Below are 24004 nucleotides of genomic sequence, written 5' to 3'. Positions count from 1 at the left end.
AAAAACTTTCATATTTTACCACAGATGGAAACTATCACACATCATGTACCAAGATAAGATCAAAATGAGTACATAATTTAAGACATAAAGGATGATACCATAAGCAAATCAGGAGAGAATGGAATAGTTTACCTGTCAGATCTATGGAGAAGGGATTAATTTAAGACCAACCAGATGCAAAATGGATAATTGTGATCATACAAAATTTTAAAAGATTTTGTCCAAACAAAACCAATGAAACCACAGAAGGAAAGCTATAAACTGGGGGGAGAGAGGATTTTTTACAGTAAATATATCTGATAAGGGCTTAATTTCTCAAATATATAGAGAACTGAGCCAAATTTATAGGAATACAACTCATTCCCCAATTGATAAATGGTCAAAGGATATGAACAGGCAGTTTTCATCTGAAGAAATCAAAGCTATCCATACTCAAATGAAAAATCCTCTACATCACTATTGATTGGAGAAATGCAAATTAAAACAACTTTGAGATACCATCTCACACTTATCAGATCAGCTAATATAACAGAAAAGGAAAATGTTGGATGTTGGAGAGGTTGTGGAAAACTGGGACACAAAATACTGTTGGTGGAATTATATATTGATCCAAGCAAGCATTCTGGAAAGCAATTTGGAACAATGAGGAAAGGGTTATAAAATTGTACATACCATTTGATCTAGCAATAGCACTACTACATCTATATCCAAAAGAAAATTGGGGAGGGGGGGAGACGGAGAAAGAGAGAAGGACCTCTTTGTACAAAACTATGTATAGTAGCAATTTTTATGGTGGCTAAAAACTGGAAACTGAGAGGATGCCCATCAACTGGGGAATGGATGAAAAAAAGTTGTGGTATATGATTGCAATGAAATATCACTGTAGTATAAGAAATTATGCCTGGAATGATTTCAGAAAAACCTGGAAAGACTTGCATAAACTGATAAAATGAAATGATCAGAACCAGGGGAACATCGTACACAGTAACAGTGATACTGTACAATGAAAAACGGTGAATGTCTTAGCTATTCTCAGCAATACAATGATCCCAGAAAATCCCCAAAGACTCATTACAAAAAATGTTATCTGCCTCCATAGAAAGAACTGATGGCATCCGAATACAGACCAAAGCATACTATTTTTTTCTTTTTTTTTCTTTTTATTTTGAGTATTCTTCCAGATTGCTTACTGTTTCAAAAAAGGGGATGAGAAGGGAGGGAGAGAATTTGAAACTCAAATAAACAAATAAAAAAGAATGTTAAAGTTGTTTTTACATGTAATTGTGGAAAAATAAAATATTATTTAAAAAATTGCATGTGAAAGGGTTGAACATTAGAAAAATAAGAGACAGGTTAAGAAGAATTTTAACTGTCAAAAGTACTTTACATTTGATACTAGCAGCAACCACGAGCCACCGAATTTGAAAAAGGTACATGATCAGATCTATGCTATATCTACAGATATATTTATCTATCAACAAAATCATTTTAGGAAACTATGTGGAATAAGGGATAGAGTAGGGAGAGTCATGAGCCAGGTAGACCAAAAAGAGGCTATAGCAATAATCCAGGGGAGAGGTCATGAGAATCTGAACTAAAGAGGTGGCTACATACATGAGTTTGAAGGAGAGGGATAGTATAGTTATGAAAAGAGGGAGATGTTATAGAAACTACAAGATCCAGCAACTGACTGGATATAAGCAAGGAATGAAGAATCTCGCTAACACCATGAGTGTGAAATCTGGGTTATACTCCCCCAGTGGTAGATTCTAGTAGAATGTAAGTTCCTTGAAGGAACAAACTATTTTTGTTTTTATCTTATCAGTATCTGATAAACACAATAAAATTGACGTAATGAAAGGGAGTGTTTTCTGAGACAGTTATGGATAAACTGGGTGTTAGGTTGAACTTACTCTTATTCTGGAGGATAAAAAAAATAATTTTCTGTTATTTTAATAACTCCTCTCACCTTTGGCTGGAAGAAGGGAAGAGTCCTAGTTAGGTAAATTAATTAAATAAGACCCATGTCACTAAATAGGTTCAGGGATCAAGAAGATGAAAAGGGCCCTGTGAATGTAGCCTGGGGTTAGAGATTCAAGCGAAAACTTGGACAACAGCAATGTACACTAGATTACTTCCAAAGACATTAGGAGGATGGCTGTAGATTAGCAAGTTCTAAAGCTGAAGGACAGATCCCTTATAGAAGATACTGAGGGATCACGACTTCAAGCTGGTTGCGACACTTGGAAATACTTCTTAGTCTAAGAAACAATCACTTTTGGAGCTGATCTCTTTATCTGGGTCCTGTGGACCAACCTCATCACCTGTCCATTTCTCCCAGGGATTCTCTTTCATGTGACCCCAAGCAAAATAGGATATAGTGTGGCACACAGACATCTTTATGATTATTTAGAATGCCTCTTCTATGAAAGCTTTTACTTTAGAAGCTCATACTATTTTACGACTATTTAGAAGGTGAAAAAAGAGAAAACTACCAAGGAATAAAAGGGACTTTAAATGCTTTAACACAAAGCTCATACTATTTTACGACTATTTAGAAGGTGAAAAAAGAGAAAACTACCAAGGAATAAAAGGGACTTTAAATGCTTTAACACATTCTTATTTTTTCTCTTAGTCCTTTCTGGAAAATAAAGTCACACATCAATCAAGACATAGGTAACTAACTACATAGTGGGGTTTTACACACAAGGGACTTAAGTAAGATTCATCTATATTACAGAAGAAAACCACTCCCAGGCTATCCTAATCATTGTTTTCCTGGAATTAATGTGGATTCTGAGATGAAAAGTTTAAGACCACAGAATGGAGAGAGGGCTGGAGTCTAAAAAGGCAGAGAATAAAAAGTCAGTCAAATAATAACATTTATAAAACCTTTTCTATGTATCATGCATTATGCTAAGTGCTGGGGTACAAAGAAAAGCAAAAATACACTCCCTAGCCTCAAGACTTTCACATTCTAATGTTCTAATGAGGAAGACAACATGAAAATAATTAATATTCTCTTTCTCTCCCCTTCCCTCCCTCCTCATGCCCTACACACACATATATACAAACATGTGTGTGTGTGTATATGTATGTATATACACATATACATGTATATGTGTAAACACATATGTGGCATATACAGTATAAACAGAAGGTAATGTTTGAGGGAAGGCACTAGTATCTGGGAGAGGCTTAATGATGTCCTCCTACAACAGGTAGGATTTTGGCTGAGTCTTAAAGAAGGCCAAGGATAGAAAGGGGAAGTTGAACAAGGAGGGAAAAACATTTCAGGGTATGGAGGACAACTAGTACAAAGGCACCAGAGTTGGGAGACTGAAGTGTCGAATAGGAGGACCAACCAATAGACAGGTCTAGTTGGATGGTTAGTTAGTTAGCTGTTTTTAGTTATCTGGTTGTCCTTTGTTCTTGAATAGGACCATGGCATTGAGAGATGATGTCATGACTTGCAGTGAATTGGATTTTTAAGTGAGGGAGGGCTGTGCAAAGGCACTAGCCTCACTCTTCCCTCCAGAGCCATCTGGGTCCAGTGACAAGATATATATCAGGATGACTTAAGAGATGGCCCTGGATGTCTGAGGCAACTGGGGTTAAGTGACTTGCCCCCAGCATCATGCAGCTAGTAAAGTGTCAATTGTCTGAAGCTGGATTTAAACTCAGGTCCTCCTGACTCTAGGGCCTGTGCTCTCTCCCCTGCACCATCTAGCTGCCCCAGTTGGATGGTAGAGTGTGTAGAGGACAGTAAAGTGTTAGAAGGTAGGAAGGGCCTGAGTTGTGATTGAGAAGGCAGGTAAGGAAAAGGTGATAAAATGCAAGTACAATAACAGGGGCTCTATCTTCCCTTCCAATCCTTTTGTTTATACCACCAGTCTTTTCATGTAAGACATTGCCTAGATAGAACACAAAAAAGCTGAAACTGGGAGAAAGAAAACAGGATTCTGATCTCACTAAAGAGAAAGACAGGCATGGGGTGAGGGATACGTCATTTATTAAGCACTTACTCTGTGCCAGGTACTGTGCTAAGCACGATACAAATATCATGTCAGCTAATCTTCACAACAACTCTGTGACTAGGTGCTATTATATCCCAAATCAACTGGCAGTTCCATGGGGGCTGTATGTGTAAGGAATGAGAAGTTCCTGTGGCCACAGGATGGCTGTCTCTCTCAGTCTCTGTCCCTGTCTCCCTCCTCCCTTCCTCTCCATCTGCCTCCCTTCCTCCCTCTTTCTCCCTCCCCATCTTGGTCTGTCTGTGTCTCTCTCTGCATGTGTGTGTGTGTGTGTGTGTGTGTGTGTGTGTGTGTGTGTGTGTGTGTGTTTATAACATATATTAGTGACTGTCTCTATTAAGGACAAATACAGGTTTAGAAATTATACATCAATATAATTGTGAAAGGTCAGCAAAACTAAGCAATTTCCTTTTCTACAAATTAAAAACACGTATTTTGTAATTATATGTCATTGAAACAAGATGCTTCTTGTTCTTTTAATCAACACCTACAAATAAAGTGTTTTACCCTTATTCATGTTAAAAGGCCAACTTCCAAACTAGCAAGAAATATTTTAATGAACCACAAACTTTTTAATTACACACACACAGGGGAAATTTTCCCCTCCCTTTCTGTGAGATTTTGTCCAGTGGTTCAAAAACGAAACTATTTTTATCCATTTGTTCAATGTGAAAAAAAATCTCCCTATTCAAATGAACAGCTTACGTGTTTGGAATAAGCTAAAATATTGAATAAAATACAGAAAGTTTGATAATATGCACTATCAAGATACATTATAAGTTTAGGTAATACATGCTAAACGTCTTTCTTCTAATAATAGTATTCATTAGAGTTGAATATTAGACTTAAAGAAATGTAACCAACTTTTTATCTTCACCTACAAAACTGCATCCCAAGGTATTTTACTTTGTATTTCATGTTTTGAACCTTTCTGGACAACTGCCCAGAATACAGCTGTGGCTCCAAAACCTTCATCTAGACACCAGTAAAAACTGTGAAAAGATCTCATTTTTGAAAAAAAAGCTAAATATTCTTTTCAAGCAATTTTTTTTAGCTTTTACTCTGCTAGTTTTGTATTTATTTTTGTATGGATCATAACCCAATTACTAGATTAGGGGATCTATTATATATTTTTATAATCAATTTTGACAGTGAATGTTATTAAGTATTTCTGTAAAAACTCTTTTAGAGTTATCCCTCTATAAATCTTACTTGTCTTTATAAGTTATTTATTTTTACCTATATTTAATGGATTTTTTCCTATAATTTCTTCCTGGTTTTTGTTTTGTTGTGTTTTGATGATTGTGTGTATTTATTTTATATCCTTATACTTCTCAGAAAGTATTAATTGTCTCAAATAGTTTGCTCACTGATGCTCTGGGGTTTTATAAGGACAACATCAGCTCATCTACATATGTAGGGATAATTGTAACTCTTTTGCCAATACTTATGCCTTTTGTTTTGTTTTGTTATTATTCCTGTTGTTACTATTACTAGCACTATGTTAGCTCATGCTGGGGAGAAGGTGCATCCTTCCTTTAACTGGGAAAGGGTTTTTTAATTACAAATTATATTAGTTCTTGGTATTAGATAAATGCTTTTGATTATAATAAAAATGAGTCCTAAACTATGGATAGGGGAGAAAAGTCACTGCATCAAATATTTCTACTCTGATTCATAATTCCCTAAAAGCCTGTTATAATACAAATGTCTAAGACTAAAAGCCATTCCCTCTAATGTGATTGAAGAATATGAACAAGCTGTACTTAAAAAAGAATTACAAAACTATTAAAACCATATGAGAGTTCCAATTAGAGATATAATAATGTTTGCCAACAAAATAATCTCATTTTATCCCCACAAGCCTCTGACATTCTCATTTTACAAATGAGAAAACTGAGGCTGAGAAAGATTAAGCAAATGATATTAAAAAAAACCTATGACACAAATGTAATAGTATTTGTAGTAACACATGAAGAATTCAAAGAAAGATGGGAAAATCTGAATGAACAGATGCAGCCTGAAATAAGCAGCACTGAAAGAATACATATAGCAAGCAAGCAATGTAAATGAAAAGGTCATTAAAAGTAAGTCAATCTGAATAGCTGAAAAAGGTCCTGGAGAGAACAGGAAGGGAGAGGAGAGAATAGGAGGAGAGAGAGCTAAACCACATAAGACAGAACTGGAGGGCAAAAAGAACCAATCCTCTAGGATAGCATTAAGAAACTATAATAGGTGGCAGCTAGGTGGCGTAGTGGATAGAGCACTGGCCCTGGATTCAGGAGGACCTGAGTTCAAATGCGGCTTCAGACACTTACACTTACTAGCTGTGTGACTCTGGGCAAATCACTTAACCCTCATTGCCCTGCCAAAACAAAAAACAAAAAACAAAAAAGCAAAAAGAAACTATAATATTTTGTCTGGCAGGAAAAAGACCCAGAAAATCTTCATAATACTCTTATTGGTGACAATATAATAAACTCCCCCCATTTATATTTCAGCAAAATTGGTGTAAGGGGCTAAATTCTAGCTAGTCTGTCTAAAATACCTAATGAGTGGTCACCAATAAATTATAAGCTTTAGCATGAGTTAGACTTTTAAGCATTTATTAAGGAGAATAAGAATTTGGTGAAGAGAGAGAGAAAGACCTAGATTCATCTATCTATTAAAGGGAGAGCACATTTCTAGCTCCCTTCTCCACTCGAGTCCTGAGAAAAGAGAAAGCAAGAGAGCCAGCCTCACCTTCTCTTCTTCCCACAAGCAAACGTCACTTCCTGATGCCAAAGAAAAGCTACATGGCCTTGCCCTCAGAGGCCTTCTCACAGTGGAGCTTCCCTACAGTAAGTCTCCAGCAGATGGCATCATTCTAGTCGTTACATTGGCACATCTGGTTCACATTAATTATCTCTGAGAAATGACTCCATAAAATAAGAATAATAAATGTAACAAAAGTGCCACATTGTTGACAAGCTGTCTCACAAATCAGGTGAAAACTAATTGTGATAGCTATGCATGAAACATGTCTCCTTGCAATTAAAGTCACTTACAAGAGAAGCAAAATAATAGTAAGTGCACAGTAATATAATACTATTATTACCAATTGAGAATAAATATATGCAGTTTTGGGGTTTAAAAGGAAAGCAAAGGTGAGATCAGAGAACTCCTGAACAACTGAGTCCTCCTAGATCAGATTGATAAAATTATAGGATATAAAGTTGAGCTCTTTTCAGATTAAGTGCCCCTTGTATAGTATAGGATGTAGGCAATTGATGATTTGCTGAGAGATCAGCTATGCTCTTTATTATCAAGATAAAAATCAAGCTAGGTCCAAGCAGAAATAGTGGACAAGAGAGCCAGCTATGGGAAACTGTCTCCTCACCTTTTCCCTGCTCCTCTTAAGAAACTCCATAAAGAACAGGGGGAGAAATCTGACAGCATCGAATTGAGTCCACTAGCTGACTCAAGCAGAGTCCATGAACATAGTTTAGAGTCCAGAAACTGGAGATAACTCCTGATCAGGAATTAGGCTCTCAAAACTATTACTCCTACTGTTCTTAGGATGTGCACAGGCTTCAGCTCTTTCTAGAACTGTACGGCTTTTAGCCCTTGTCCAGGATGTTAGCTAAGATAAATGCTGGAGGCAGTTGTGACTATAGCCAGAGTAAAGCAACACCCATAAATGACTTGGATTTTAAGATTGATGACCCTGCAGCATGCAATGCATGGACTGCCTCTCACTATGGCCCTGTGTTCCCTATGTGTGTGCTTGTCCCCTTGAGAAGTCTAAGTCCATTCACCATATTGAAGCTCTATTGGTTAGAGTACTCTCCAGAGGATAAGTTGGTGCTATCTCTTCTTACTATGCTTGTTCACTACATGGCTTTGTTTTGAGCTAATTATATCCTCTAGCTGACTAGGGTCAAGGGTAAAAAAATCAATGGCAGCTGATGAGCTTTTAGTTTTAGGGCTGCTGACTCATAAAGTACCTTGAATCTGGGAGTCATCCCCAGGTGGACCCAATCTTCAAGTGTGAGTTGAGAATGAAGGATAGTGACCTAGAGAAACATTAAAATGATGACTTTCACCTAGACCTCAAAGTTTCCTAGCTTTTATATGCCTCATCTCAAAATTCCGATCAATTCTCCTCATACTTGGTAGACATGTCTGACTGTGAGGTGATTTCTTTATATGCAATAATAGAAACTGATCATGAACTTGATATTATCCTTGGAATATTTCTTTCACAGAAAATAAAATGCAAAATACCATTATCTTCAATTAGTCTCTGGTGCCTTGCTGGAAGGCACTTAGGAATATACCGTACTTTTAAAATTAATATTCACCAAAAGCTACATTAAATATCCCAAGTGTTTTTTAAACCATTACCATAATAGCTCTGTGAACTGGAAATACAATAGAATCTTTGCCAAATGAGAAGAAATAGATGTAACTTATGGGCTTAAGAGAATAGCAGGTGTGATCAAGGAATCAGTGCTCAATTGAGTGTCTCAGGATCAGACTGATGAAATTACAGGAAAGTAAGGATGGTCCCATTTCAGATTACAAGGGCCCTATTTGCAAACTTTAATAGGATATTGACTGTTGGATGAAGGCAACTGATGGTTGCCTATTAACTTCTCTCTATTAGACTCTATTTACTGAATTGCATGAAATCTGTTAAAAGTTACATAGCTAGGTCCATTAAAAAACCTGATACAATACTGATGCACAAATCAAAAAGGATACAAAACTTAATAATCTTTAATACTATGACAAATTTTTTTAAAAAAGATAACTTCTGTGAAGGGATTCATGAAACAATGAAAAAAGAATGCTAAGTGATCAAACCGAAGTAGAGGTATGACTTTATGGGAAAACAAAAAAGTTACTTAAAAATTCAATTAATAAAAGTTATTCTTTAAGAGAAAGAAACTGATATGCTAATCTTTATCTTTATCAAGTAATTTTGGGGAAAAAAGGACTTTTTAATCTTAGAAGCCTTCAATATTTCACTTAGGGGCTATTGACAAAATACATACAGTATCTAAAATATCACCTAAACCAAACTCAAAAGGTGAATGAGCCAGAAGATGTAGGGATAGCCTTAGAATCAGGAAGACCTAGGTTGAAGTCTTGCCTCTAACACAATGGCAACGATCATAGGCAAGTAACTTGGCCTTTGTCTCAGCTCTCTCATTGTATCTAACAAATCTAAATAAAAACAAACAAAATTAAAGGCCAGAGTAAAATGTTAGTAAAGCTAGGTAGTTGTCTAGGGTACAATATTCAGCAAGGTCCCAAGATTTCTGAATATTCTGCTACCCAGATGGTATCCAAGGAAGAAGCTAAATTTGCTCTAAAACTCAATTACAGCTATTGATTTTCATTTGTGTGCTGGGTTTATGTCTTTGAGGTTGTATGCCAGGATACAAAGAGCAACAAGAGACAAAAGCCTTAAGGCCTTTGCCTTTAATGAAAGAGTACAGAACTAAACAAGCAAAGGGAAATGAGGAAGAGAAATGTAAACAATCAGAGAAGACACTGAAAGAGCCTTAAGGATAGGTAAGGTAAATAGAGGAGGACAGATGTCAGAGGCAGAGCTCTAGATCAGATATTTCAAACTGAAGGTGTTAGTTTGTTGAAAATTTCTACCACTGAGCTATTTGTGCAACAATATAAATCTTGGTTTCTTTTCACAAATTTTACCAATTAAACACTCATCAGAACAAAAGAAGTGTTAATACAGTCAGACCTTGCCTTATATTCCGCAGGCATTTACTTAAAGCTACTTTCACTTAATAAGAATTTACCTAAGAAAGTGGAGAAGAAAAGGAAGAAGAAAGGGGGCAGTGCAGCAGTGGAGGTCGGGGGCCAGGGCAAAGTTCAAGGACCTTTGGGAACACTTAACAGAGAAGTACTGAAAGCAGAGAGAAGACCTGAGCTGGGCCCTGGGGGCCTGACCAGACCGAAGGGAAGAAGCACACATGGGGGAAGGGGGTGTCAGAAACTGACAGGAGAGGATGGATGACACATGAGGGGTAGGGGACAGATACAGTAGCCCAGCACAGAGTCACATAAGTCAAATGGGAGGGGGCTGGACACATGGCATCAGGGCTTCTGCTTTCACTTGAAGGGGTTTTGTTTTGTTTTTTGGTGGAGGGGCAGGAGGTCTTGGAGCTCTAAGCTGAGGGGGAGGAGGGGAAGAATACAGTACTACACAGTAAAGTTAACATAGTTGTGGGATTTCTTTTTTGGAAGGAAGATTTAGAATTCTTTATGTAAAGTTTGATTTGCATAATGCAAATTTATGTAAATCAAGAACTGTCTGTACTGTTTTAGCCAAGCACAAACTTGGGCAGCTAGGTGAATAGAGTACTGGGCCCAAAGTCAGAAAGATGAATCTTCCTGAGTACACTAGTTGTATGACCCTGGGCAAGTCACTTAATCCTGTATGCCTCTATTCCTCATCTGTAAAGTGAGCTGGAAAAGGAAATGGTAAACCATTCTAGTATCTTTGCCAAGAAAACCCCAAATGGGGTCACAAAGTCTCACATGACTGAAAAATGACTGAACAATGACAACAAAAAACACAGTCTTGGTGGGGGGAGTCATATAGATGTTTCTAAATCCAAGTTACTGAAATTCACCAAAAGATAACCTTAAGCTTACCATAAAACCAAAGATCTACAACAGCAAGGGACCTCAGATGCCATCTAATCCAACCATTCATTTTTCCAGATGACAAAACTAAAGCTTTGGAAGGGTAAGTGATTTGCCCCAAATCACACACTTACATAATAATGTGTCCCAGATGGTATTCGAGCCCCAGTCCTCTTTCCACTGTACCACACTCCCTACTTGTCCTCCTTTAGAAGTTTAGGATGTTAATTCTGGATTTGACAAGGGAATCTGAATCGAGGGAATAGTCCTTAAGTCAGGGTTTAGACTTATTTGAAAGTCATCATAAATTCTTCCAAAGAAAACATTTTCATGTGGAATTCATTGTTTCATAAAATTTATACCTCACTGGGGAAACAGGGAGGGAACATCTTTAGGCATCATCTGCAGCAATGTTACTCTCAGCAGACAAGAGCTTCTGACATTATTTATTTGAACCTCTTCATCTTACAAATAAGGAAAATGACTTCAAAAAGGTTGTAACTTGCCCAAAGTCACAGTTTGCACCAAAGCCAATGCTACCAGTACTGTCTTGCTTCTTAGTATTCAAGCCAAGTACCAAGGAAATTCATCCACTTACCTGTGCATCATTATCATATCTGTGTTGAATGAATAAGTGCCATTTATCATTCCAAATATATCACACAGCTTTAAAAACCCCAAAGACACTGTTACAACCTGCATATACCTACTATAACTCTGAATTGTATACAGTAACAAATAGTACTCATCACGGATACGCTTCCTAGAGATCATCTCTGGAAGAAAACAAAAAAGAGGAATTGATCTTCTTGTTAATACAGCATTATTTGTTCATTCAGTTCCAGAACTCCAGGACTTGCACTACAGATACAAACGGTAATCACTTCGGTGAGTAGTTTGCTATCTCAACCAAGAATGCTTGCCTTCCTAGTCAGCAATTCGTATTTATCAAAGACTTGTACAGTAAAATCTTAAGTGGTCAAACAGTTAAATAGGTGATTCAGGCCCTATATAAAAAGCGACAGCAGTGATTTCCAAAGAGAATACCACAGGGCCATTTACTGTCTGTGCTACAGAGCATGCCAAGAATTGTACAGAACTCAAACTTGCAATCACATGCACTTGTGCAAGTCTCCCAACTCTCCTGTAATTCTGCCAATTTAAACATTTACTGTGCCATGTATCTCTCACTGCAAAGAATAAAACTGCCATGAGTAAAAAAAAAAAAAAATGAACCACTGGTCTATATGAAATTGGCAGGTTTCTCAGAGTAGCCATCTTGTAACTTTCAAAAAGGTTAATTTGCTGCCCAGCCATACCACTACCTATTCCACTTACTCTTCATGGACTCTCTAGTATTGTTCCATACGGTTTAAAAAGGTAAGTACTCTGAGTAATGTAATGTGTTTGAATGTTCATACCTCTCTAAAGAAAATAACAAGAGAACAAAAGACAAGTCCTGATTAATTTTTCAGTGCTTCTACGGCTGCCCCAAGAGAATACAGTATAGAGTCAGAGGATCTAGTTCAAATCCTCCCTCTGCCTTTTAATACTAGTATGACCTTATGCAAGTCACTTCTCTCTGAGGCCAAATTTCTCATCTGTAAAATAAGGAGGTTAGATTAGATATCCTCTAACATCTCTTCCAACTACAAATCTATGATTCTTATTTTTGACACCATTCTAGGGGAAAGGTTAAAGTACCTGAGGCTGCTCCTAAGATGACTTGGTTATCTCAGAACCTTAAGAGGATCGACTGTGTTGGAAGAAGCAAAATTCCATAGTCTATAAACAGGAAACTCATGCGACATTTTTGGAACTCTTTTTTGATCTGTGTTTGAGATCCAGAATGAGCTGCAAAGGAACTAAGAGTAAACATGAGCTTTGCCAATGGAAGCAATTGTATGTTCCATTAAAGTATAGGGTAGCTTTATATGCTTGACCACGTGGCCTGAAGACAAGTTCTGAGGATGGACTTTCTCAATTCAAAATATGACAGCTCAGATAGAAAGAAAAGTCCTATAGAGGCACACAACTGTCTGAAAGTATGAATTCATTCAGGTTGGGTTCATAGCATAGGTTTCCTTATCCCCTGCTTCTTAGTTAGGAGAGAGAATTCCCATGCAGTGTGACATCAAAACATAGCATTCTAGAACAGAGGTGTCAAATTTGTAGCCTGTACGGAGGCCCCAAAAAATTAAAATTGGACTGTGAAATGTTTAACAAAACAAGTAAAAACACAATAAAACACAGATAATGTGTTTCCCAAGTCAAACTGTATCCTACAAATACCCAAAGTTTGATACTACTGTTCCAGGTGATAAAAAATTGGGGGGCCATGTTAGCCCAGAAGTGTCTCATTAGTAACCCTAAGTTCAAGAGTAAGAAGGTTTGGTCCTCCATGGTAGAGAAAACGAGTCTCTGAGAAGTATGCCTCTTAGAGAAAAGAGGATGGACTATGTGGTGCATGAGCTGGCATTTCTATAAAGAACTGAAGTCACAACATGGGGTAGATGACTATTTCCCTCTGGGTTGTCTATGTGTTATCTATACTGGCAGTGAGGATATTAGAGGAAGGGAATTCCTTTTCTAGCGTCATCACAATGTTTCACTTCTGGATAGTGACCAAATCACAGGATGATGCTAAGAGTTTGGGAGGGACTCTGTAGAAATGGGTAGGAAACTAGGGCTTCAGTATAATACCATGGTGTTGCCAAACTGCCAATTCTCTTTAAAAGAATTCTAGATAACAGGGTAGGGCATTGAGTTGTAAAGCACTTTAGGAACCCACTTAGAAGCAGGAAATTGTGTTGACAGGTTACAGGCTACCATGAGTCTTAGATGTTTCCTGTATCAGCATATGGAGTGCACCACTGAGTCATCTAGCATGTGGAGACTCAAAAAGTTCCACATTTTTTACACTGTCACACTGCCTTTATGAGTAGGTGCCCAATAAATATTCATGATCACCACTGAATATACTATATAGGAAGAGATACGAAAAATAGAGAAATCCAGAAGTGTACTTCAGAACAAAAATTACTTTAATTTGTGAATTCATAGGACTGAAAGGATTGTGGTACCCTCAACAGAAATAGTAAAGTAAATAGAAAAACTTTACAAAGTAAATACAAGGTAATTCTGGATGAGGCACTAGGATGTAGGGGATCAAAAGTGAATAAAATAGGAGTCTGAGTTGTGAGAAAAGTTAGGAATTCTAAGGAGGCAAAGGTGAAGAGGGAGTATAAGCAAAGGGAAAGAGGGAGTTGAGGTCTGAGAGGAGGAGGGAATGAAGCAAGCCAGCTTGACTAGACTGCATTGTGCATGTACTTGGAAAGGTAGATTTGAACTAGGTTATGGATGTCTTCAAATGCTAAACACAGAACTTACTCTTTGATCCTAGAGGAAATGGGGGGGGCTAGTTTTTGTTGAGTAGGGAAGTGACAGAGGCTTATTTTTGGAAAAGCACTTTGGCAACTGTATAGAGGATGGGGTAGAAAGGGGAGTGACTGGAGGCAGAGATACTAATTATGACTAATGGAACATCTCAGAAAAGAGGTGATAAGGATCTCAACTAGGGTGGAAGCTGTGGTGAAGGTGAAGGGGATGGATATGGGAGATGTTATAGAGGTAGAATCAACAAGTCTTGGTAAGCAATTATTTGCATATGTAAAATCAGGGAGAGTGAGGATTCAAGAATGACTTCAAGATGTGAACAAGGATCATTTCAAAGGATGGTGATGCTTTCCACAGAAGTACTGAAGTCCAGAAGGGCATGAGAGATAGGGGACCACACTAAAGCCTTGTCTAGACATGTTACAAGACGGCCAGTTTGAAATGTCTAACAGGCAGGTGGTAATGCAGGCCTGAGGTATAGGAAGGAGGGAGGAAAGAGGGGGGGGACGAGAACAAAAAGATAGAAGGATCCCAAGGGTTGTTTCCTTGGGACACCTCACCAATTAGGTTAGGATGGTGATCCAGCAAAAAGGACTAACAAGGGCAGTCAAAGAGAGCAGTGTCACAAAAACCTAGTGAGGAGAGAATATCCAGGAGATAAGGGCCACTGACACTAATAAATTATGCAGAGAAGTAAAGAAGGATAAAGACTGAGAAAAATCCATTAGATTTGCCAAAACAGTAATCATTAGTAACTTTGGAGAGCAGTTTCAACTGAATGAGTTCAAAATGAATGGATATAAATGAATATATTTTGCTTTCTTTTATCAGGTTTAAGTACTCTACAGGGTTCTTTAAGGAGAAATAAATAGCAAAGCAAATATATCTTTCAGCATATTAGAAATCAAGGCCTTGCACAGAGGCATCATCCCCTCCTGACATTTCAATCTACCATATCTCAAACTCCTTAGTTATTTTCAAAATACATTCGTGAGTCAAGGTTAGGAAGTGAGGCAAAACTCACTAACGCCTACAATTATGACATGAAAGACTTACTGATAGGGAAACCCATCCTCTAATTTACTGCTTCCAAGAAGTGCAATCAAGGAAGAAAGTTCCTCAAAGTATAAAGTTCACTGAAACAAATATATTGATCTAATTAACAAATGTTACAAAAAAGCTATGACCAAATTTGGGGTAGGGGAAGAACAATTTTATATGGGTATAGTATATAAAACATTTATACTTATGCACAAACATATACATAACAATTATATATATACATTTATATATACATACATAAATACACATATACACACATGTATGCATGCGTATGTATATATGTGCATACACACATGGATATGTGTGTATTTTTACCCAGAATTATGTGTGTGTATTAAGATATTAGACTGATTTGCCATTTCCTTCTACAGCTCATTTTACAGATGAGGAATTGAGGTAAACAGGGTTAAGGGACTTGCCCACGGTCACATATGTAATATCTGAGGCCAGATCTGTCCTCAGGAAAATGAATCTTCTTGATTCCAAGCCCAGCACTCTATCCACCGTGCCACCAAACTGCCACATACATTCATACATATGCCATATCCGTGTGTGTGTGTGTGTGTGTGTGTGTGTGTGTGTGTGTGTGTGTGAGAGAGAGAGAGAGAGAGAGAGAGAGAGAGAGAGAGAGAGAGAGAGAGTTGTTAAAATGGAGTCAAATTATTTTTATAATCTTAGCTTCCTGTAGTCTGGATTTCACAAGGAAAAAATATAAAATCATAATATATACCTAAAGAGACTATAGATATACTGCAATCCAAATTCATTTTATGTGAAAATAAAGTAAAACCCAGGGCAGCTAGGTGGCACAGTAGATAAAGCACTGACCCTGGAGTCAAGAGGACCTGAATTCAAATTTGACATAAGACACTTGACACTACTAGCTGTGTGACCTTGGGCAAGTCATTTAACCTCGATTGCCTCAAACACTTGGGGACCACCTCCAGTTGTTCTCATGTATATCTTGCCACTGGACCCAGATGGCTCAGGAAGACAGAGTTAGGCTGGTGATTTTGCACAGCCCTGCCTCACTTAAACCCAATCGAATGCAAGTCATGATATCACCTCCCAATGTCATGGTCCTCTTTGAGAGGGAAGGACAAACAACAACAAAATAAAGCCTGACTAGTAAGGTGAAGTGACTTGTCCAAGGCTAGACAATTGTTGGCATGAAATATCAATTCCAATTTTTAAAAATCAATGAAAAATACCTCAGTATTCTAATCATATTGAAATACAAATGCATCAGAAAGACTAATAGTTTAAATATCTAGTTAACCAATTATCATATGACCAGAATTATATACTATATTGTATGAAGGATAATCATTGTAAGAGAGATAAATTGCCTTTGAACTTCTCTTTATTATTAACATTTGCAGTTCCTTTTTGGTTTACAATCCTGAACTTTTTTGCAAAAATGGATTCAGAAGAACAAACAGTAATATTCAAAATATGTAAAGGAACAATGAAAGCTATAAATGGAGTTTGGGGAAATTAATTGCTTTCAAAAATATTCATATAATTTGTGATTTCAATTTAATAAGTTGCCAATATAAAACTTTTACAACAAAGAAAAGCTACATATATTGGTTATTTTTTTTTTTTGGTGGGGCAATGAGGGTTAAGTGACTTGCCCAGGGTCACACAGCTAGTAAGTGTCAAGTGTCTGAGGTCGGATTTGAACTCAGGTACTCCTGAATCCAGGGCCGGTGCTTTATCCACTGTGCCACCTAGCTGCCACTATTGGTTATTTTTTTTAAAAAGGAAATCACTTTTGAAGTTTGAATTCTAAGTTCTTTTTGGCATATGAGCTTATAAAACTTGGATATGTCACTGAACTCTCTGGGCCTCAGATTCTTAGGTATAAAGTAAAAGGATGAAAACTAGATATCTCTAAGATCCAATTTAGTAATATATTTAAATGTACAGATCCAAAAAAGATAAAGACAATAATACAGGTCAAGTCTTGCTTTGCCAGTATTTCCCAATTTTGGTCTGGATCTCTAGGGAAGTCATAGGTTAATTTCAAAGGAAGCCAAGGAGACTGAGACTGCTAAAATCCAAACAGCAGTTTGGAGATGTTAGTGACAAGTATTAGACTTAGGAACAAATTGACTAATGTTGATTTTTCTACCCCACTTGTGAAACCCCAGAGAAAGCTAAAACTTTCCTTTTTCCCTTTTTTTAGGGAAGATGGAGTTTCATAAGAGTATTGAAAAATTGTATTGAGAGAGTTGACAAAATTGAGAATGACTACACTACACAAATGTTTCTTTTTAAAACAAAATCCATTTTAGAAAGTCATTATGACCTAATACATATACATACACACACACAAACTCTTTCATGTACTGAATGTTAAGACTAGTTTTTCTTCTGGTAGAATGTAGTGGTATTAAATTGCGGGCTTCGGGGGCAGCTAGGTGGTGCAGTGGATAAAGTACCAGGCCTGGATTCAGGAGGACCCGAGTTCAAAACCGGATTCAGACACATGACACTTACTACCTGTGTGACCCTGGGCAAGTCACTTAACCCTCAGTGCCCTGAAAAAAAAAATTTGTGGCCTTCCCTTGAAAACCTCCACAGATATTATTTTTTCCCCTTATGAGAATCAACCAAATGCAATGAAAAAAAAAAGTCATTCTCTTTTAAAATGGTTTCCCGGGCAGCTAGGAATCTTTGAACAATATACCTTATGGGTTATTGTGCGAAAAATCCTTTGTAAACATACCATAAACAGCTAATGTCAATTTTATTTTAATGTAGTGTGTGGCTGTAATTATTTATTTCTATTTATTTATTTATTTATTTTTGGCTGAGGCAATTGGGTTTAAGTGAATTGCCCAGGGTCACACAGCTAGTAAGTGTCAAGTGTCTGAGGCCAGATTTGAACTCAGGTCCTCCTGAATACAGGGCCGGTACTCTATCCATGTAATTGTTTTTTGAAAACATTAGTCTGGAGCAGCTAGGTGACACAGTGGATAAAGCACTGGCCCCGGATTCAGGAGGACCTGAGTTCAAATCTGCTCAGACACTTGACACTTACTAGCTGTGTGACCCTGGGTAAGTCACTTAACCCTCATTGCCCTGCCCCCCCCCAAAAAAGTGGTTTCCTCACCCTGTTCTGACTTTAAAGAAAAGGGCATTTATAATATGACTTTATCTGACCTAAATACTGATACTAAAGCATAATAAATCAAATTTTTTTTAAAGGGCCCAGACTACAATCAAGAAACTAGTAAATGAGCTAATTTTTTGCACTATGTCATCATGGTCTAGTCAATTAATGATATATAAAATAAATTAAATTTTAGTGCAATAATTTTATATATTTATACAATTTATTCACTACCACATCTTATTTATAAGACTAAAATTTCAAGAAGGATAGATATATACCCCTCTGCCCCCCACATGCTTCCTCTTTAAGGGTGAGGAAAGAAGAAAAGAAAAAAGATTTAACATTGTAATACAATCATAGAATGAAGATGAGAGAAAGGGACTTAAACATTCAGTCCAATCTCCCCATTTTTTACATAGATGGGATAAATGGAGATATTTCCTTAAATTTAGTTTAAAGGCCTCATCCTCAAAAGGCAGGGATAAAAGAACAAAAACAACAAATAAAATGGAAATCAGGGAAGTGGTCTACCAGTTAAGTTCAAAACTAAAATTGAAACCTGAAAGTCAACCCTCTCTTCCCTGACCACCTATTGCTAAGTCTCAACTATTTTACCTTGGCAAACTTTCTCTGATTAGTTTTTAGTTCACACTACAGCCTAGACTATTGTATAGTTTCCTAATTTTTTTGCAATCCAATCCTCAACCAACTATCAAAGTAAAATTTCTCATGCCAAAGTCCTATCAGGAAGAGAAAACCAAACGTCATAGAACAGATGATTAAAGATATGGTTTTCTTTTGTCACAAGAATAAAAAAAAAAAGTCAACAGAGAGTGCCCACTTCACCTGGATGGATATGTTTGCTCACAACAGAACAGAAAGTATGTTGCTGATGTATCTTGTAAAATCCCAGGTGTCTTCTTCAAATTATAACCAAACAAGTTGTTAGTACTCAAAATCTATTGGTAGCCTCATTTACTGTAATGTAAAATGCCAACTTCTCAGCCTGCCTAATTTTTGGCAGCCAAAAAAGTAAAGATCAGATTTTAGCAGTCTAACAAATCAAAGTGGGTATTCAAACATTCCTGAAATTGAAATTTATGAAATTACTAAACTGTTAGTGGGGAAAATGTTAGGAGAACTCTGGGTGAAAGGGTACTCAAGCATCGCTATTAGTAGGAGGAGTAAACAGAAAAGAGGGAACATGGAAGGAATTGACCACAATTCTGTTGAAAGAAATGAGAAGCCAAGGCCAGAAGAATTTTTTTTAAAGTTATGGAAATTTCATTCCCACCCCCACTGAGAGTAATGAAAAAATATTTTGAAATATGTCTACTGTAATAAGTATAAAGTATTTAATCTCTTGAGATTTTCTAAACACCATCAATTTGCTGGTTGTCATTTTCCCTATAACCTACTGTAAAGATTCACATTCTTTGCGTGCCCTGCAAATTAAAGAAAAACATTGATTTGATAAACAAATTTTAATAGAAGATATTCTTTAAAAGCATTTGCCCCCCAAGGAGTGACAAAAACTAAAGGGGGACTCTGGTCTTAGCTATCCCACCCATTTTATAAATTCATTGTATGTGGGGGGCAACATGGTAGAAAGAATGCTGTGTATGGAGGAAGACTGAGCTGAAACCCCAACTTCCATGTTTACTACTAACACGCCCTTGGAAAGATGAGGCTCTTCGGAAGCTAAATTTCTTTTTCTGTAAAAAATCAGGGTTTGGATTTGTTGGCCTCTAAAGTCTCTTCTAGCTTTCAAACTACCAACCTATCATTAGTACAATTACTTTGAATGATAGCTTACATTTCTACAATATTAAACAGCGTGAAACCCTCATGTTACTTATCTAATATGCCAAATTCAAGGGTTATTAATGCCATTTTCCAGATATGAAAGCTGAGTTACAGAGAAGTTAAACTTCTGAAGTGACACAACTAAATGGCAGACCCAAGACTAATAACCACCTCTACTTACACAGTGCTTCAATTGAAGAGTCTGAGTACTAATATTAACCAAATGAAGATTGTGTGAACAGGTAAAGTTTCAGAAATTGAAGCTTAAAAAATTAATTAATTAGTACTGAGATATTTTTTTGGTGAGGCAATTGCCGTTAAGTGACTTGCCCAGGGTCACACAGCTAGTGTCAAGTGTCTGAGTCTGGATTTGAACTCAGGTCCTCCTGACTACAGGGCTGGTGCTCTATCCACTGTGCCACCTAGCTACCCCAATACTGAGATATTCTTATTGCAGGTCTAGTGTTGTTTCTACTAATAGTAGAGTGTTCCACTCTGTGACCCTATTTGGGATTTTCTTGGCAAAGACACTGGAGTGATTTGTCATTTCCTTCTCCAGCTCATTTTACAGATGAGGAAACTGAGGCACACAGTGTGAATTGACTTGCCCAAGGTCACACAGCTAATATGTGTCCAAGGGCAAATTTAAATCCCTGACTCCAGGTCCAGCACTCTATCTACTGTGCCACCTAAGCTATAATATAATGTTCAAAAGTGTATGTGTGTGTATATATATGTATAAATATATATGTATATATATGTATATATGTATATATATGTATATATGTATAAATATATAAATTCTAGGAATTCTTCAAAAGAAATTATGGGCAATGTTTTCTTTTTTTCAGTTGATTTTATGTATGTTTCAGTGAAAACTTGTTGGATGGGTTTCTCAAACTGACAACTGAGCTGGGTCTATATGAGAATTTCAGAGTAACAATTCTGAAACTTGAAAGAGGCTTCTTGCTTTTTATGTGCTCTCAACAGTATCCAACTCAAACAAAACAAATGGACATGAAGTTGCACAACTTTTTTGTACACACCATATGTAGCTTGACCTTATTAGCATCTTTAGATCAATGTCATGCTACATGAACTACAAAAAATAGAATTAACTGTGAAAAAATTAGCCATTAGCAAGAGAAAGGGTGGTCATCTCAGTCTTAATTTCACAGCCTGACTACAAAATGAATTGATTCATTACTACTTTTAATGCTTCTAGGTTGTATGCCTTTATATATACTATAGGAAAACTAACGAAAAGCCTTCATTTATTTTGTAGCTTGCTAAACAGAGTAAAGTAAACCTAAAGGTTGCCCATGCAAATTTTCTTATTTCATTGTACCATTTTTTTAGGGAAACAAACAAACAAAATACCCACCAAACAAACAAAAAAACTTCTTTAGAACCTAACAATCCCCTGACTGAAAATATTCAATTGCATCTTTAGGATTTTAAGTATTTAAAGATAAAAGGACCCTTTGATTAAAAAGAAGAATCTCTCACTACATATTGCATCTGACTCATAAACCTTGTTTATCTTCTTTTCTTGTAAATAAAAGAAAGCCACTTTCACCTAAACATTTTGCTGACCAAGATGATGAATAGAAAAACGAAATATTTTCCAAGTTTCACATAAGCCGACCACTTACATGGGAGAGAAAAAGTAAAAGGGAGGGAGAGAGGAGGGGTGGATGAGAATGAATTTTTCATGTGGAAAATTACGTTGTACTATTTTTCAAAGTGACACTTCCAATTTCAAAATATCCTTTTTTTCTACATAAAACAGTAACTGAATAGCTCTAGTAATGGCTGTAGAAAAATTACAGCTTTTTTCCAACAAGAAATATCAGCCTTCTAATGCAGTGCCGGCCTGCTTTAGAAAGCTTAAAAACAGTACTATCACCTTAATACTTAGGAAATGGCCTTTTGAAGTTCAATACCTAAAGCACGTTTTTAAAAGCTAGGTACTTAGCTTTGCAAAGACTTTCACTCTTGCATAGATGCAGATAACACCTTTGTTAAGTGTGTGTGTGTGTGTGTGTGTGTGTGTGTGTTTTAAAGCCCTTTCACTGTAGAAAAAGGCTAAACTTTAAAAGGAACGGTTTTTAAATGTACCCAGGTATACCCTATCTCTACAATCTAACCGATCCTGTCTTTTTAATAAAGACTGCATCAAAAGATTTTGGAGTAAAGCAAGAAAAAAAAAATCTACTCTACAGCCAACCTCTCTGCAAGTTCTCATGAGCATATTAGGAGGAAGGGGGGAAGTGGGATGGGGAAAACCAAGGGATGGCTTGCTCCTGCCCTACACTACACCACAAACAGATCTTACTCTCTGGCTCTGTGTACATTTTGAAGTCCTTTAAAAGGAAATGAAAGAAAGAAAAATGTCCACCGCCCCCCCCCCCCCCCGTGAAGGAGTCTGCATCTTTAAGAACATATTTCAACACCTCCCTCCAAGCTGTCTTCTGAAACCCACCCAATCTGTGAGCATGATGGGCAAGGGAAAAGAGGCAGTGTAGACTCTCCCCCCACCTTCATCCCACCCCACCCATTACCAGCTCCCTCCACTGAAAAGGCTCAACTCAGCAGAATGGGATCATTTGGTGATTCATACCAAAGCCACATCCACGGGGTCCCTCTCTCCCCAAACAGAGATAACCATAATACTATAGTGGTCGTAAGCAACATCCTCAGCCCATGCCATTCTCCCAATGGGCTTTTTCTTCCTTACCCAGCAGAAGCAGCTTGACCTCCCGGGCGGCTTTCTCGCCATCCTCCCGCAGGTTACGGTCAATCATCTTACTCCGCTCCACCGCCGCCTTGTCCTCCGCACTCAACGTACAGCCCATCTTGCGGAGCGTCGGGAAGGACCGTTCCTCCCTCCACCTCCAACGTCTACCTCTTCTTCCACAATCTCAATTGCAAGGCTCCCCCGCGGTCGCCTCTGGGCTCTCTCGTGGGCTTGAAGGCAGAACAGGTTCCAAGGCGTCCCTCTCCGGGAGCTCTCCCCACTCTCCAGCCCACTGGCCAAACTAAGAGTCTAGGAAGCGAGCGCCAGCAGCATCCAGGGGACGAGTCTCAGGCCCTGAGCTCCCCTCCCGGGAGGGGCACCTCCCCCGGACCCAGACAGGAGGATGGAACGTAGGGGATACTGTTGCTGCTGCCAAAACTGATACAGATAGTATTTACCGCCCCCAGCGCACAGCCGCCACCGCCACCGCCGCCGCCGCCGCCGCTACTGCTCCTGCTGCTGTAGCTGCACCTCCCCGGGAGTGCAATGCGCCCGCGTATTCTCGCCCCAGCCCGGTGCTGGCCGGGGCCCCGCCTCTTTCCCTTCCCTCTACTCCCCACGGCGCGCACCCGCACACGTGCACTCGGACAACACCTCCCTCTGCAGGACGCGCGCGCGCCCCCGCATTTCCTTTCCCACCCATTTCACTCCCCCGCCCCCCCTTTTCAGAGGCCAGTGCGCAAATGCTTGAGCCCCCCTCCTCGTGCCCTCGTTGCGCGCAAGCCTTCCTGGCCCAGAGGAGGAAGAGGGTCAAGTTCTGGGAAAAAAAAAGGCAAAGCCACTGACATAGGCTGCCTCCCCCTCTTCCTCGCCTCCCTTCCACCACTGTGAGAAATGGGTTTATTTCCTCCTGGGTTTTTTTTACACTTCCCAAATGCAAACCTGCCGGTTCAGATGCAGTGGGGTGGGGAAACTGCCAAACTTAGAAGCCAAAGAAACCAGCCCTTGGTGTCTGAGCATGCCCAGCTCCGATGCTAAAGCCGCAGGGGAGTTCTCAAAGTGTAGATCCCTTAGTCTGTTGGCGTTTCTGGCCTGTGGGAAGCAAAAGATGAGGAGGGAAGAAGGGACCAGAGACATTTGCTAGGAAGATACTCCCCATGCCATCCCCTCCCTTAGTAAGGA

The 24004-nt window shown here is 38.3% G+C and overlaps 1 protein-coding gene across 1 annotated transcript in view; it reads right to left on the bottom strand.

Moving 5' to 3' along the window:
* GNAI1 (G protein subunit alpha i1) overlaps nt 1–23447 on the bottom strand; it is a 100194-nt gene extending 76747 nt beyond the window's left edge. The window contains exon 1 of the mRNA XM_043967900.1: nt 22823–23447. Coding sequence (XP_043823835.1) covers nt 22823–22940 — 118 coding nt within the window. The 5' untranslated portion in view covers nt 22941–23447. The remainder of the gene's footprint in view (nt 1–22822) is intronic.
* Between the last annotated feature and the right edge of the window lie 557 nt (nt 23448–24004).

The sequence above is a fragment of the Dromiciops gliroides genome, chromosome 5, assembly GCF_019393635.1.
Source record: "Dromiciops gliroides isolate mDroGli1 chromosome 5, mDroGli1.pri, whole genome shotgun sequence".
NCBI lineage: Eukaryota > Metazoa > Chordata > Mammalia > Microbiotheria > Microbiotheriidae > Dromiciops > Dromiciops gliroides.
Note: the sequence above shows the minus strand (reverse complement) of the source record. Positions and strands in the feature narration are given on the sequence as shown.